The sequence below is a fragment of the Peromyscus leucopus genome, chromosome 16_21, assembly GCF_004664715.2.
Source record: "Peromyscus leucopus breed LL Stock chromosome 16_21, UCI_PerLeu_2.1, whole genome shotgun sequence".
NCBI lineage: Eukaryota > Metazoa > Chordata > Mammalia > Rodentia > Cricetidae > Peromyscus > Peromyscus leucopus.
The window spans coordinates 11,374,965-11,391,197 of NC_051084.1; the positions used below are offsets into that span (position 1 = coordinate 11,374,965).

At 48.7% G+C, this 16,233-nt stretch overlaps 1 protein-coding gene across 3 annotated transcripts in view; it reads right to left on the reverse strand.

Moving 5' to 3' along the window:
* The window catches only part of Fkbp5 (FKBP prolyl isomerase 5), an 88,892-nt gene that overhangs the window by 1,785 nt on the left and 70,874 nt on the right, over window positions 1–16,233 (reverse strand). For all 3 annotated transcript variants that reach the window (XM_028888360.2, XM_028888361.2, XM_037200112.1), the window contains exons 7-10: window positions 13,125–13,215; window positions 9,535–9,618; window positions 5,360–5,545; window positions 563–802 (exon numbers count right to left, since the gene is read on the reverse strand). In XM_028888360.2, coding sequence (XP_028744193.1) covers window positions 563–802; window positions 5,360–5,545; window positions 9,535–9,618; window positions 13,125–13,215 — 601 coding nt within the window. The remainder of the gene's footprint in view (window positions 1–562; window positions 803–5,359; window positions 5,546–9,534; window positions 9,619–13,124; window positions 13,216–16,233) is intronic.

The window sequence follows — 16,233 nt, forward strand, 5'->3', positions numbered from 1 at the left end:
TTCAGTCTCCTACCAGTGTGGAAAAAATACTGATGGGCTGAGCATTTTTCTTTCTTTTCGAGACAGGGTTTCTCTGTGTAGCCCTGGCTGTCCTGGACCTTACTCTGTAGACCAGGTTGGCCTTGAACTCAGAGATCCATCTGCCTCTGCTTCCCAAGCACTGGGATTAAAGGTGTGACCACTACCATCTGGCTGAATTGTTATTTTTAAATAACAAGCTAACTTGGTTTGGTGACAGAAGCCTGTAATCCTAGATAGAACTCATGAGGCAGAGGCAGGAGATCTGAGATAAAGCTAGCCAGGTCTGTAGAGTCTTGCAAAAACAAAACAAAACAAAAGAAAGCAAAAACCAAGAGCTTTGCTACGTCTCAAGGAGTTAGCTTCCCCAACTCTTCCAGGGACACGCAAGGCCTCAGCACAGTGTTGGAGCCCCCCCCCACCTGTGCACCCCCAGCAGCCCCTGGCCACACTGGAGTCTCTTCCTTAGCCTTGTTTCTCTCAGGGTGGCCACCCGACCTTGTCCGCTCTGCTGGGCAAGCCTCGGTCAGGGCCTGGCACACACCTTGGCGTCCTGCTCTGCAAACTTCTTGAACATGTTGGCGTACACCTTGCGGTCCCGCTCATTGTGCTCCTTGGCCTTCTTCTGGCACACGGAGATCTGCAGTCTTGCGGCCTTATTCTGAGGGTTGACCTCCAGTACCTTCTCAAAGTCACCTCTGGCCGACTCAAACTCATTCATGAGCAGCTGGGCTTCACCCCTTCGGTACAAGCCTTTCTCATTGGCACTGTCCAGTCCGAGGGCCTAGGAACAGATGGTCCACAGGTTAGAAGGGATGGATGTAACTCTTCTCACTTGAGGGCATTGAAAAAGAAATTTAGTAAACAGTGTACAGATCAAGGGAGACAGGCGAGAGGTGCTGCAACAGTGGGATCACAGCAATTATACCCCAAGATAAGCAGACACATATATATATGGATCACATAATCATCAAATTCACTTTGGTTTTCAATGTTTTAGTATCAAATGTCTCCTCCAAAGCTCATGTGTTGAGAGGTTTGACTGGACCCTGAGGGCACTTATCAGTGAGTCTTTAATGGACAGGGCAGTACGGGATTAGAACAGTGGTCCTCAACCTGGGGGTCACATATCAGGTATCCTGCATATCAGATATTTACAATTCATAACAACAGCAAAGTTAGTTATGAAGTAGCAATGAAATAATTTTCTGGCTGGGGTCATCACACCCGGAGGGGCCGTATTAAAGGGCCGCAGCGTTAGGAAGGTCGGGAACCACCGCACTGGAGGAAGTCAAAGGGCTGTGCTTTTTTTGTTTTTTGAGACAGGGTCTCACTTTACAGTCCTGCCTGTCCTGGATCTCACTCTGTAGCCCAGGCTGGCCTCAAACTCACAGAGACCCACCTGCCTCTGCCTCCCGAGTGCTGGGATTAAAGGTGTGCCCCACCACACCAAGCTTTTGAAAGGTGCACATTGTCTCTGCGTGTCCTGGCTTCCATGAAGTGACTGACTTCCCTCTGCTACGTCCACCACCATTCTCTGTCCACAGCACCAGTGGCAGCCAAACATGGATCAGAACCTTTGACCCTAGTGTAAGACAAAGTGTCCCACCCGGATGTGTGTGTGTGTGTGTATTCATGTGCATGCAGGCCGGATGTCCATCTTGAGGAGCTGTCTACCTCGTTTGTGAGACTGTCTCTTGCAGACTTGGGGTTCCCTGAATAGCCTGGGTGGCAGTGAGCCCTGGAGGTCTGCCAGTCTGTCCTACCAACACTATTACAGGCCCAGGAGGCCTGGAATTAGGGTTTTTGGTGCATGTTTGGGTATTTTGCCTGTATGTGTGTCTATGCATTGCTTGCACACCTGTGGAAGCCAGAAAAGGTAGCAGGATCCCCAGGACTGGAGTTACAGAAAGCTGTGAGCCACCATGTGACTGCTGGCCATCGGACTGGGTCCTGTGGCAGAGCAGCTGATGCTCTCAACCACTGAGCACTCTCTAGCTCCTCACGCACAGCTTTTGTGTGGGTGCCAGGGACCGAACTCTGGTCCTCAGCTTGTGTGACAGGCACCTTACCCACGAAGCCACTTCCTCTACACCTCAAATTTTAAGTGTCCCCATCTCTAGCCCTTCTACTTCTGGAAATTTATCCTGTGCAAACACCCCAAAAACATGTGAAGAGAAACCCTGAATAAATAGCGTTCTCTTATAACTTTGATAATTACTATGAACCTTCTAATAAAAACAAACCCTGACGATCGTGCAGTGAGGATCAGTTGAGTAAACCCTACAGATCCACATAATGGATATTACAAGGACGAGTCTCACTCCTAAACACCATGAGGGAGAGCCGTGCGTGCGTGCACTCATCGGACGGGGAAGGAAGTTCTGGTTTCACATAATTATGTCCAAATCTTTCTCTAATCAGCTTTCAAGTTATTTTTCTTTTTTGTGTGTCATATATTATGTATAAGTGTATGGGTGTGCATGCATCTGTACACACACACACACACACACACACACACACACCCCTTCCTCTATTATTCTTTGCCTTACTCCTTTTGAGGCAGGGTCTCTCCTTGAACCCGGAGCTCACAATTTTCAGGGAGGCTGGCAGCCAACAACCTTCATGATCCTCCCTCTCCTAGGTGGGCGAGGCTAGGCCTACCATGTGGTGCTGAGATGCAGCTTTCGTGCCCCAGGCTCGCACAGCAAGTGCTCTTATAAATACTGAGCTGTCTTTCCAGCCCTACATCTGTGTATTTTAATTTAAATATGTATGCACAGGCTGGGGCTGTAGCTCGGCTTGCCCAGTACATACAAACCCTGAATTTTATCCCTAGCTTAAACAAACAAACAAAAAACCAAACCCACCACCACCACTACCACCACCGGTGTTTGGTGTGTGACTGTAATCTCAACACTCAGGAGGTGGAGGCAGGAGGACCACAAGTTCAAGTTTATTCGTAGCTACACAGCAAATTTGAGGTCAGAATGGGATATGAGACCTTGTCTGAAAAAAATAAATTAAACACAGATGCTATTCTCTATTTGAAAACAGAGAGGAAATATGTAGAGAACGATGACTGGGAGGGGAGTGAGATGGCTGAGTGGGTAAAGACACTTGCTGATAAGCCTGACAAACGGAGTTTGATCCTCAGAAACCAGATGGTGGAAGAACCGACTCCTGAGGGTTGTCCATATGTGAATCATGGCTTGCACACACCCACCCACACCCATTCTCACCGAATAATGTTTGGGGGGAGAGGGGAGCTGGATAAATCATTCAGTGGCTAAGAGCATGGCTCCTGCAGAAGATCTGATTCAGGTCCCAGCATCCACATGGGGTAGCTCGCGAGCACCTTACCTAAGCTCCAAGGGAAAAGATGTGCCTTTCTCTGGCCCCTGGGAGCGCCTGCATGCACAAATGCACATTCCCACACACATACAAATATTAAAAAAGAAACTGGATCTCTAAAACATGCCTTTGGAGAGAAAGTTGATGGGAATTTTATGGCTGGACTTTCTTGAATGCTTGAATTCCGAGTAGCTTTGTAACATCTCTGTATTTAAAAAAAAAAAAAGCACAAAATTGCCAGACGGTGGTGTCACACACCTTTAATCCCAGCACTGGGGAGGTAGAGGCAGGCGGATCTCTGTAAGTTTGAGGCCAGCCTCGGCTACAGAGCAAGTTCCAGGACAGCCATGGCTACACAAAGAAACCCTGTCTCAAAAAAACCAAAACGAACAAAAAACCCAAACAAACAAACAAAAAAGCAGCAGCAGCAAAAAATTTAAAAAGTATAATTAACAATAATGTCCTTTTCTCAGGCAAAAATTTAGTCTGATGTGACAGAAAAACATGAATCTATAAAGCTGAAGTCTTATAAAACACATATAAAGCCGGGCGGTGGTGGCGCACGCCTTTAATCCCAGCACTTGGGAGGCAGAGGCAGGCGGATCTCTGTGAGTTCGAGGCCAGCCTGGGCTACCGAGTGAGTTCCAGGAAAGGCGCAAAGCAACATAGAGAAACCCTGTCTCGAAAAACCAAAAAAAAAAAAAAAAACAACAAAAAAACAAAACAAAACACATATAAAACATATAAAAAACATAAAAAACACATCTTTCTGTAATCTCATGCCTGTTTTTTGAGACAGGATTTCTCTGTGTAACAGTCCTGGGTCCTGGAACTCACTCTGTTGTCTAGGCTGGCCTTGAACTCACAGAGATCCTCCTGCCTCTGCCTCCTGAGTGCTGGCATTGAAGGCGTGCACCACCGCCCACCTTATTCTGTTGTTTTTAAAAACTATTTTTTATTATATTTACTTTGTTCTTTTGTGTATGTGTATAATCATATGAATGAGAAGTCAGAGGACATGACAAAGCTGTTCTCTTTTCCACCACATGGGCCCCAGGAATCAAACTCCTGTCCAGGCTGGTAGCAAGTGCCTTGACCAGCTGAGCTATCGTGACAGCTCTGGTTTCTGAGACAGCCTCGAACTCTCAATCTTTCCTTTGCCTCCCCAATCCTGGGATCACAGCATTTGGCACTGTGGTGTTTGAGTAAGAATGGCCACCACAGGTTCATGTAGTTAAATGCTTAGTCATCAGGGAGCGGAACCGTTTAAAAGGATTAGAAGGAGGTGTGGCCTTTTTGGAGTAAGTATGTCACTGGAGGTGGATGTTGAGGCTTTAAAAGCCCACACCAGCCGGGGCGGTGGTGGCAGCGCACGCCTTTAATCCCAGTACTCAGGAGGCAGAGGCAGGTGGATCTCTGTGAGTTCGAGGCCAGCATGGGCTACAAAGTGAGTTCCAGGAAAGGCACAAAGCTACACAGAGAAACTCTTAATCAAAAAAAAAAAAAAAAAAAAAAAAAAAAAAAAAAAAAGAAGAAGCCAGAGGCTGGGGTCGTGGCTCCGTGGTAAAGTACTTGCCTAGCATGTACAAGGCACAATCCCTAGCAATAGCAAACAAAACAAAAAGTGGAACATGGAGTTCTTTCTCTACTATGAAACTCAAAACCAGGATAAGGAAGGCCACAGGTGGAAACTGTTGTCAATTCTATGAAACACTGATGTAAAATATCTGATAAAATGATCCACATCTAGCCGATCCTTCTGAGTGTCCGGCTCATACTGAGCAGAAGAAACGGCCTGAGAGAGGGAGGGGCCGCGTGGAGAGAGGGCGGCGTGTGTGGGGAGGGTGACGTGTGTGGGGAGGGTGACGTGTGGGGGGAGGGTGACGTGTGGGGGGAGGGTGACGTGTGTGGGGAGGGTGACGTGTGGGGGGAGGGCGGCGGGCGCGCGGGGGAGAGGGTGTGTGTGTGGGGGTGGTGGTGTACCCACCTTGTCGCAGCACTCCACGGCTTTGTTGTACTCTCTGAGCTTCAGGTAGCACATGGCCAGGTTGAGGAAGGCTGCAAGCAGGAACGATTCAGAGGTTTTTGACTCCTTCTCGGACAGGCCGTACTCCATCTCCAGCCAGGACACTATCTTCCCGTACTGAATCACAGCCTGCATGTACTTGCCTCCCTAAGAGAAAAAAGCCAGTTATGACTTGTATTATGCTCTAGGAAGGACACAATGAAGTGTGAGCATGGCCTGCCTCAGCCGAGTCTTCAAAAGGAATAGGCCTGCACGCCAACCTTGCTCTGTGCCCTCGAATCTTCAGGCCTCAGCTCTCCTGCCTCCCTTCCTAGTCCCGAGGGAGCCCTGCCAGCCTGTGGGGTTCCCTGTAACAGGCTGACACTACAGTGTTGGTTTTTGGCATTCTTTTAGCCTGGCAGCAGGTGATTACACTGTTTGAAGCCAGCATTTAACGTTCTTCAAAAGGATGGTGAGCTGTACAGCTTATGGGAGGGAAGTGACTTTTCTCTTTCCCCCAGCATCCAGCACTGCATAGTAAATACTGCAGTATGGTAACGTAGTCCCCAGACAGGGAGCCTGGGCATCTAAAGCAGATTGTGCAAGCCCTGGCTCTCAATAGTGTGAAAGCAGCACCAGGCAGAACAGGCAAAACTGCAGCAGTGTTGCTAAGTATCGGTGTGGCTGTGCAGCGGTGTGGCTGTGTCCTGGTGGCTGTGCAGCGGTGTGGCTGTGCAGCGGTGTGGCTGTGCAGCGGTGTGGCTGTGCAGCGGCGTGGCTGTGTCCTGGTGGCTGTGCAGCGGTGTGGCTGTGTCCTGGCGTCATTTTACTTATAAGAATAGGCAGTGGGCCGGAGGACAGTGTTGACCCACAGGCAGTGGGCACACACCTGGCTGGCTGGCAGCATACAGTAGAAAAAGCTTGAACATCAGAACTCCATGTGAGAGAACTAGTCTACGCTGACCTGTCCTCCCGACCCTTCTCTGCAGGACTACAGACTGAACCCAAGGCCTCATGCACACTAAGCAAACACCAAACCCGTTATATCTCCAAGCCTTCATTTTTATTCAGACAGACAGACAGACAGACAGACAGGGCCTTGCTAAGTTGTCAAGGCTAGCCTCAAACTTGTGGTCTTCCTGCTTCAGTTTCCAGAGCAGTGGGTTCACAACCTTCCTAATGCTGTGACCCTTTAGGGGTCAAGCAACCGGTTGAGAACTGCTGTTCCAGAGTAACCAGAATCACACCCCCGCCCTGCTGACTAATATAGTCAACTACGGAATGATGCGTACAGCATGGGCTCTAACCAAAAACTGTGGGGTGGAGAGGACTGCTCACTGCTATAATAAGGTAATTCCGTGAGTGGAGTGGCAGCTGGGAACCACACAGTAAAGCTGGCACACAGGCCAGGGCTCTTCTCTGCAGCAGGCAAGTGCCAGCCTGAGTACCGACACTTCCTGTCTGATGGCAGGAGGACAGCCAGACCTTGCAGGACATCAAAGCCAACGTTTACCCACTGATCACGCTGAGACCGGCCTAGGACTGACGGCACTCAAAGCAGTGAGCACATCACACTACAGAGCTCTCTCCACAATACCCTGGCCTGACCGCAGGCCAGCTGCAGACACACTTCCTCTCCAAGGAGCACTAGGGGGCGCAAGATGCCCGCACACAGCAGTGAGCCCCAGCTTCACAGGCCGGCTCTTTTAAGCTGGCTAGTGATGACGCTGCTACCTGGACTTAACAATGACTTTCAGAACTAGATGAGGAAAGTCATTTCCGGCTTCTCTTCTCATGAGTGTTCCGAGGTCGAAAGGAAGTTTCAACATCAGTCTAAACAGCACAATTCAGTCCTGCTTTGCCCACAGCTGTAAACCAAACTGGCCGGTCAAGAAGACTGCGGATGTTTTGAAAGACAAACCCGCAGCGCACCCATGTCTACAGTCACCCACACATCTGCACCCTGTGTGGCACACGTCAAGTCAGACACCTGGGAAGAGGGAGCTGGTGAGGGCAGCAGAGCAGCGTAACAGGGACGGGAGGGCGGCCTTGTGAGATCTGCAGCTCCAGCCACATCACCACTGGGATCTTCACCGAGACATTCCGCAAGAAGTCTTAGGTCAGTGGTTTTGAACCTTTCATTAATTTCTCCCCAACAGACTAATGTTTTGAAAGATCTTGTCTGTCAAATCACATGTTAAAAATAATATGTTCCATATGTGTGACTGACAATCCAGATTTTTTCCCAGATTGGTAATTTTAGGAAGATTCAAAACATGTTGAAATGTATGTATCATCACTGTATCGTCCCAAGCAACACATGAAAAACAAACGCCTAATTTTCCAGATTCCCAATTCAGAGCTCCTATCTGTACACCTTCTGAGGATTCACACATCATTTTAGCAACTTTGTTAAGAATAAACAAATGCACGTCTATTATTAAAATCTCTGGATTTCACCCACAGTGAAACCGTGATTTCAAATGATGAGCCAGTATCACTTACAATAAACACAACTCACCTCCACTATATACAGAGCACACTGAGTAAGCCTATCCTATGACCCAATCATAGGTCCCAGCCCACAGTGGAAAACGCATGAGCCTCCCATCCCAAACAGAAAGCCCAGTGGTCTAGACGCCTCTGCCAGTGTTCTTCCGGGGTGACCATGTCCTCACAGTTCTTCAGCTGTCCCACCCGGTCCCCACCCACAGATAAGGCTGTAGCTGCAGCAGCACAGTTCACAAAGCTCATGAAGACAAGACTAAGGCCTCTGCTTTATAGTGTTAGGAAAACAAACAAGTAAAATAAAAACAATGATTTTTTTTTTTTTTTGGTTTTTTTTGAGACAGGGTTTCTCTGTGTAGCTTTGTGCCTTTCCTGGAGCTCACTTGGTAGCCCAGGCTGGCCTCGAACTCACAGCGATCCGCCTGCCTCTGCCTCCCGAGTGCTGGGATTAAAGGCGTGCGCCACCACCGCCCGGCTCAATGATTTTTTTTTTAAGACTGTAGTTACAAGAGAGAAAACTGAAAAACACTTGGGTGCGCTCCCATACTTTCTTTTTTGATACAGGGCCTCACTATGTAGCCCTGGCTGGCTGGAATTTGCTATGTAAACCTGGCCTTGAACTCACAGAGACCCATTTGCCTCTGCATCTGAGCACGGGGATTAAAGGTGTGCGCCACCACCGCTGGCCTCTGGCTTCAGTCTCCTTCCTACAGGGCAGGGAACTGAGTCAGTTGTTCCCAACAGTGTCACCCAAGTCAGCAGGGCACGGCCATTTCTGGATTCTCGTCACTAGGTCCTTACGTGCTGTGCAGAGACGTGCATTTGGGAGTGGGCTGGTAACCAGTCTGCACGGCCCCCTGAAAACTCCTTTCTTGCACCGGGGACTGGGATCTATGGGCTAACGCGCTGGCTCCCAGGCCCATGGAAAGGGCTCTGGGGAAGCAGCGGTCCCTTGGGCAGCTGTAAGTGGCATCACTGCGGCCCTGCAAGGCTCAGTGCTCTCTTCCTATCAGGTTCTATCAGGTCCTTGGGAGGGCAGTGGTGGCACACGCCTTGAATTCCTAGCACCTCGGAGGCAGAGGCAGGTGGATCTCCATGACTTCAAGGCTAGCCCTTGCTCAACAGAGCTAGTTCCAGGACAGCCAGAGCTGCACAGAGAAGCCCTGTCTTGAACACAACACACCAAAACCGACATGAAAACAAGGCAGGAATGTGGGGGATCACTCCACGTGATCTGAAGACCCCGCTTGCTCTTTCCCGCCATGTGTCTAGTGACCTGTGGGGAGCGGGAAGGAGCACGAGCCCACTCCTGTGAACTCTGACCTGTAAGGTCCACTCTCATCCCTCTCTCCACACTTCCTGCACGCTGACTATGGACCCACCAGGGCCGAGCTAGGCCTGGTGATGAGGTGGTGCGGATGCCGGTGAGCTGGCCAGGTGTGGTCTGCTCTGAGGGAAGGTTACCATCTGCTCACAGCGTACAGAAGAGGGAACTGCATTATTTTTTCTCACTAGTCCTCACACTGGGAACAGCAAGCCTGTGAAAATGGAAAAGGTGCAGACAGAATGCAGAGCAGGGAGTACCAGCATGGTTCGTGGACACCTGAATGAACAGCTTCACACGGAAGGATTTACAGGGGCTCGCTCACCTTGAAGTACACAGTCCCCTTCTCTTTGACAATGGCAGCCTGCTCCAGTTTTTCTTTGGTGTCCATCTCCCAGGATTCTTTGGCCTGTGTATAGATTTGTGGCATCAGTTAGACGAGCAGGACCCACAGCAGCTGATGCCTAGAGAACAAACAGCAGCTACTTCTAGAAGACCTCCAAACTCAAGACACCGGCAGGCAGAGCTGTGTGCCGCTGCCGTCACTGCCAGGCCAGTGCTCTCGGCACCACGTTACCAACATGTACCGTGGCTCCCAAGCTGAGGTCTGAGCCGTGCTGTCCAAGGGGAACAGGCAGGGCCTCCAGGAACACCAATGCCGAGCACTCGGAGGACTGCACTTCAGAAGGCCAAGGCAAGGCCTCCCGAGGGCCTCCTCACCACACTGCTGCTGGGACTTGGGCGTCTCTGTCAAGCTTGTTCTCCAGCTCTAAAGTCGGATTATTACTTACGGTCCAGGCCAAGCTGTGTATGCACAGAGAATTTCTAAAATTCCAAGTCAGGCAGCTGTCTCATCATTCACACAACCAGATGTTTTATGGACTCGAACAGTATCGGTTTGCAGGTGTGTACTTAGGGAATTTCTTTCCCTTTCCCCCCAGAGAGTATTGTGTGTGTCTTAGGCTGGCCTCCACCTTACCATGTAGACAAGGATGACCTTGAACTTCTGACCCTCCTGCCAGCACCTTCCAAGTGCTGGGATTACTGCTGTGCATCCCAATGCCTGCCTTTACTTGGGGGATTTTCAGACGGAGCTCATGCGGAAACATGACTGCAGAGCTGTACATGAATGACTTCACCATCATCTGGCCAAGGAGTATGGTTTGTATTATGTGTACCCTACTCTCCACGACAGTACACACAGGTCTAGGCTATCGCTCAGGGAGACAGTGCCTGCATGCTTGAGGCCATGGGTTTAGTCTCCAGCACTTAAAAAAAAAAGAGGGGGAGGGCTGGAGAGATGGCTCAGAGGTTAAGAGCACTGACTGCTCTTCCAGAGGTCCTGAGTTCAATTCCCAACAACCACATGGTGGCTCACAACCATCTGTAATGAGATCTGGCGCCCTCTTCTGGCCTGAAGGGATATTGAAGTTATGCAAGCAGAACACTGTATACATAATAAATAAATAAATTAAAAAAAAAAAGAAAAAGAAATCCATATAAATAGCTGGATTTAAGAACACAGAACCCAGTAGAATAATTGGGGTCTTTTAGGAAAAAGTAATAGGCATGGTTGGTTCTATTTAGTACATATGAATTAGAAAGTTTAAGTGGAGGGCTGGAGAGATGGCTCAGCAGTTCAGAGCACTGGCTGCTTTCAGAGGACGTGGGTTCAATTCCCAGCACTCACATGGCAGTTCACAACTGTCTGTAACCTCAGTTCCTGGGGATCTGACACCCTCTCACAGACACATAGGCAGTACAGACACCAATACACATAAAATAAAAAAAAAATCTTAAATATTAAAAAAACAAGAAGAAACATTCTTTCAAGTGGAGATGGGTGGTTGTGGTGCACACCTTTAATCCAGCACTCAGGAGGCAGAAGCAGGTAGATTCTCTGAGTTCAAGGTTGGCCTGGTCTACAGAGTGAGTTCCAGGACAGTCAGGGGCCCACAGAGAAACCCTGTCATGAAAAACAAAAACAACAAATATTGTGTGTGTGTGTGTGTGTGTGTGTGTGTGTGTGTGTGTGTGTACCTGTGTGAAGACCACAGGTCAATGTTAGGTGTCTTTCTCTATCACTCCCCACTTACTTTAAAAAAAATAAAATAAATAACTATTTTAATTTATTTTTTTCAACATATTTTTCCTTTGTCTTTTTTCTAAAACTATTGATCTTATTATTATTACCGGTGTGTGTGTGTGTGTGTGTGTGTGTGTGTGTGTGTGTGAGCGTGTGCACACAGTCGGAGATCAGAGGGCAGAGGACTGCCCTGTGGAGTCAGTTCCCCTGGTGTGGGTTCTAGAAAGGAACTCAGGTTGCCGGGTTTTGTGGCTAATGCTTTTACCCATGCAGCCATCCTGTCAGATCTTCACTTTATTTCTGAGACAGGTCTCTCACTAAACCTGGAGCAAACTGTTTGGCTAAGCTGGCTGGCCAGCATGTCCCAGAGATCCTCCTGTCTTTTCACATGGATGACGGAGATCCCAACACAGGTCCTCATGGTTACTCAGTGAGCCATCTATCTGCCCGGCTCTCTCTTCTTATTTTAGTTTTTGCATGGGGTGGTGTGGATGGTGTGTGGGTGGTGACAGAGTCATGTAACTCAGGGTGGCCTGAGACAGGTAACCCTCCTGCTTTAGCCGTTAGAGAACTGGGATTATAAGTGTGCATCACCACGTCTAGCTTCTGACTCCCATTGCCTTTCTATAAGGCATGGGATTGAACCAGGCGGATTCCAAAACCATCCCAGGCCTCCACACTGAGTCCACCAGCGGTGTGCACAGACACATTTGTGCAGGGGGACAGCAAGAATGTTCTTCAGAGAGCATGGGAGGGAGGGGCGGGTCCTCTACAAAAAGAGACAGGAAAGCTAAAGGCCTTGATAATCATGTGCTAAAGAGTCTCATCTCCTCTCAGCAATCAAAGCCCATGAAGGGATCAGCACTGAGCTTGGAGGTCTTCAAGAGGTCACTTCCCCCAAAAGAGCAACAGTATGACAAGAACATATATGTTAGGGACACAGCGCTGCTGTGGGAGAATCCTACTTTTTCCCCCCAAACTCACAGGCTACCAAGGTGACAATCTCCTTTTGGAGTCTGGTATAATATGGAAGGTCACATTTCTAGTGACAACCTGGTGTACAGAACATGGGGGTTGTGGCAGCATGGGAATAAAAAGTTAATAAAAGGGCAGTCCCTGCGAAGCTCCAGGAAGGGTGGGTGTCGGCCACTTGGAGACACAGCTGAGGACGACAGCCAACTGAGATTATGGGGGTGCAGTGTGTCTGCCCACTAAAGGCAGCTGGAAGCTACAGAGGTAGCCCTGGATTGGAAGGGAGTCCAAGGAGGCCATGGCAGATTCCCCCCACTCTTCTTGGACAGTATGAACACAGCTGGGTAGCAGGTTTAGTTCTTGCCCCTATTCGTAGCCCACTGGCCCCAACGCTGAGACCTTGGGATCATAACCTGGAGCCCCAGCGGAGACCTCTTCATGACTCCTGTGAAGCGTACAATCCGTTCAGCACTGAAAAGCTGCACCCCAACTCCCCTAAGGAGGTGCTTGGCAGTACGTGAACTTTTTTGTCCTCAACCCAGGAAAAAAAAAAAAAGTACAAAAAGAACAAGTCTAGGAACAAATAAGGGAACAAGTCTTGGATTCTACCCAAAAGTTTAAAAAAAAAAAAAAAAAAAGATGCAGCCGAACAAAAAGGCTGACACACAGTAACACCACCAGCTCCTCTGTGTTCTGTCAGCTTCCCATGCTCTAAGCAGAAGTGGGAGGGGTGGGCAGGCATCATGGGTAAAGAGAAGCAAGCAGAGAAATAAACACCACTTAGCTAAAACCTAATAGCTACGGGAAGGGTATGAGAAGAAATTCACCACAATTTTTGAGAAGTTCGATTTTCTCACCTTTTCAAAGCTCTTAAGGGTAACTTCATACATCAGTTCAGCATTGGGTTCAATGCCAAATTTAGGCTTCCCTGCCTCTCCAAAACCGTATCTGAAATGGAGAGTGCAGAAGTAAGACTTCAGGAGAACTGGTGCATTTCCAGGTACTTCCTTTGGTATCTCTTAGACGCAGCTGCCTCTGTTTTTCTCTTAGGGAGTGCTGAGGACTCTGTTTTAGAACAAGCTTCTCCCTCGAAAGCACTGCTGCCTTCCAAAGGCACTGCCTCCTCCAGTCAGACAAACCAAAGGGCAGCACATCAGCAAAGAGCAGAGCTCTTGAAGAGTTAAGAGGTGCACTGGAAACAACTAGCACATGACAACAGCCAGCAGCCCAGCCTCACTTAGAGGCCAACAAACTTTACACCTCTTAGTTATTCTGTTTAAGATGCAGTCAACACCCTGTAGCCAAAACTTACTAAGTTAACAAAAGACAAAACCTGAAGCTAGGTGTAAATTTCATTTTGAGGGTCAGGGTCTTGCTATGGAGGCTGCTGGTTTACTGGGGCATGCCATCACACTGAGCTTTTGTAAACTAGTTTGAGGGAACTAGTTCAGATCTTACATAAATTCAATGTATTTGGAGAGCATGCATCTGCTAGAAGAGAATCCTCATGGAGCTCTGCTTTAGGGTTTCCCAGCCAGCATCTAAACTGCCCTGAGCCAGGCGGGGTGGCGCACACCTTTATTCCCAGCATTTGAGAGGCAGAGGCAGGCAGATCTCTGTGAGTTTCAGGACAGCCAAAGCTACAAATAGAGAGCCACTGTCTAAAAAAAAAAAACCAAAAAGAAAATGAGAATGCATATCCTAACAGCAAGGGGTTCACTGAAACACCATTTTTATCTGCTGTGAGCCAAACTACTCTTGAAATGAAATGGCATAAAAAGTTCAGCTAACACAAACTTCCACATGGCTTGAAAGACGTCAAAACTGGGTTAAGGCTGGTAATGTTCCACTTGGGTCTCCTCGGGGCCCAGGGCCCAGGGGGACTGCACACACGCCAGGCTGCATGTGTGCTCACGCACTCACCTCCACCGTTAGAAAAGAAAAGAGCAGCTGGAGCAGAGAACTAGGTGCAGCAGCTCTAACACTAGGCAAAGGCCATCTGCAGCCAAGTGACAAGGAGAAGGAGCAATCGCCAGGGGCCAATCCCAGGAAATGGGGCCTGGTTGTCTCCCTGGAGGGTAGGAAGGGCAGGGTGTCTCAGAGCTGTCCCTCACCTGCTGCAAAGGAGGCAGGCGGGTGGGCACTTCCTAAGCCTGCTGCTGAGAGCATGTTAGGATTGGCAGTTTTGCTAAGTAGGGGTGAACGCAACAGATGAACTGGCATTTGCATTGGAACAGTGGCACCTAACTGGGTTGACTTGAACCCTTCTTCTCAGGGGTCCATTTAGCAATGCCTAGAGATCTTCTGAGTAGGGCTGCTACTGGCTGGCAGGTAGAGTGTCTAGGAATATTGCTGTACATCCTCATGGCACAAGACAACCCCCTCTGCCACAACCAAGAATTATCTAGCCCCAAACATCAACAGTGGAGAGGGTCTCTCAGGGGTGAGGGGGGAGTATGGGGATGTGGGGACTGGTCTGGAGGAGATGCAGCCTGGCTTTTATCAGTGGGGTTAGAGAAGATTAAAGAAGATTATCTGTACCATCTCTCCAGGTTAAAACAGTAATTTTGTTAAGACTGGTGGACACATCTTCCTGGGAGCCCAGGTGCACACCCATCTGTTCCAGGAACAGCTAGCCTGACTCTGTTAACCAGAAGATGCCCGACTTATGCTGGTTCAGACTGGACAAAGTAGGACCTGACAGAAAGATGAAACATCAGAAATGGAGTCCAGAGTCCACACCCCGAGCACCAGCTGCCTTTCCGGCAGACACCCCAAGGGGGTCAAGGGTCAGCTAGCCTTGCAGTGCAGAGCAGCACCTGAATGGAATCACACCGGATGCTCCTTACAGACAGAGAAGCTGAGGCCAGAAACAAGTGCTCCCCGAAAGGTCCAGAGACAGTGGAAAGCCAGGACCAAATTCAGACCCTACTGTCCTGAGGAAACTATTTAATGCTGTGACCCATACACCTAGCTCATAATCAGAGTGCCTTTTTTTTTTTTGTCCGAGACAGGGTTTTTTCTCTGTGTAGCTTTGCGCCTTTCCTGGTACTTGCTTTGGAGACTAGCCTGGCCTCGACTCACAGAGATCTGCCTGCCTCTGCCTTCCGAGTGCTGGGATTAAAGGCGTGTGCCACCAACGCCCGGCCAGAGTGCCATTCTTAACAGCCTGTGTTTTGTTTGGGATTGTTACAAACAGGCATAAAGTGAAAAGAAGAAAAGAGAAAAAAGTTTAAATTATCAAAACTCCACCTAAAACAAAAGAGAGATCAATCACAATATTTAATTATTAATTTGAGCAGAGCAAACAAATTTAAGAAAAGTGAGAAAGAACTTCTGGAGTAGAAAGGCCTCCAAGAGGACCACCATTGCACACTATTTTAAAGAACACTTTGAAGAGAAGATACTGTCCTAGTGAGAGAGAAAATCAAAGCTTTGTTAGTTTTTATGAAAACATCCTGTCAAGGAGTCTATGGAAGTCAAGGAAGATGCGTGCTCGGAGAAGGGGGGGGGGGCAGAAAGGTGAAATACAGAAGACTACTCAGAGTACAAACTGGATCAGCATTTTATCTCAACAGACCAACTCAATTCGTTGCATGCATGCAATCAGCCATGTACAGTGTCACACAGGCACACGTGTTGCATGCATCCAACCAACCATGTACAGTGCCACACAGGCACACGCAGACAATGTAGACAGCACAGCACAGAATGTCCTTCGCAGAACTCAATATACCAAGAAAATGCCCTGGAGATATGCTAACATACCTGCCCCCCGCCCCCCAGCAGGGGCAGGAAAGAAACCTTTATACACCAAACTTAGGAGAACTAGCTGGCTTTCATGCCTGAAAAGATTGGAAAACTCCACCATTTGCTCTCCAGAGGTTTCTGTTTCCTTGTGGTCAAGGCAAAGGAATGACAGCCATGGCAAGAGCAGGAAGAGCTAAGGAGGGAAGGCTTACCTGG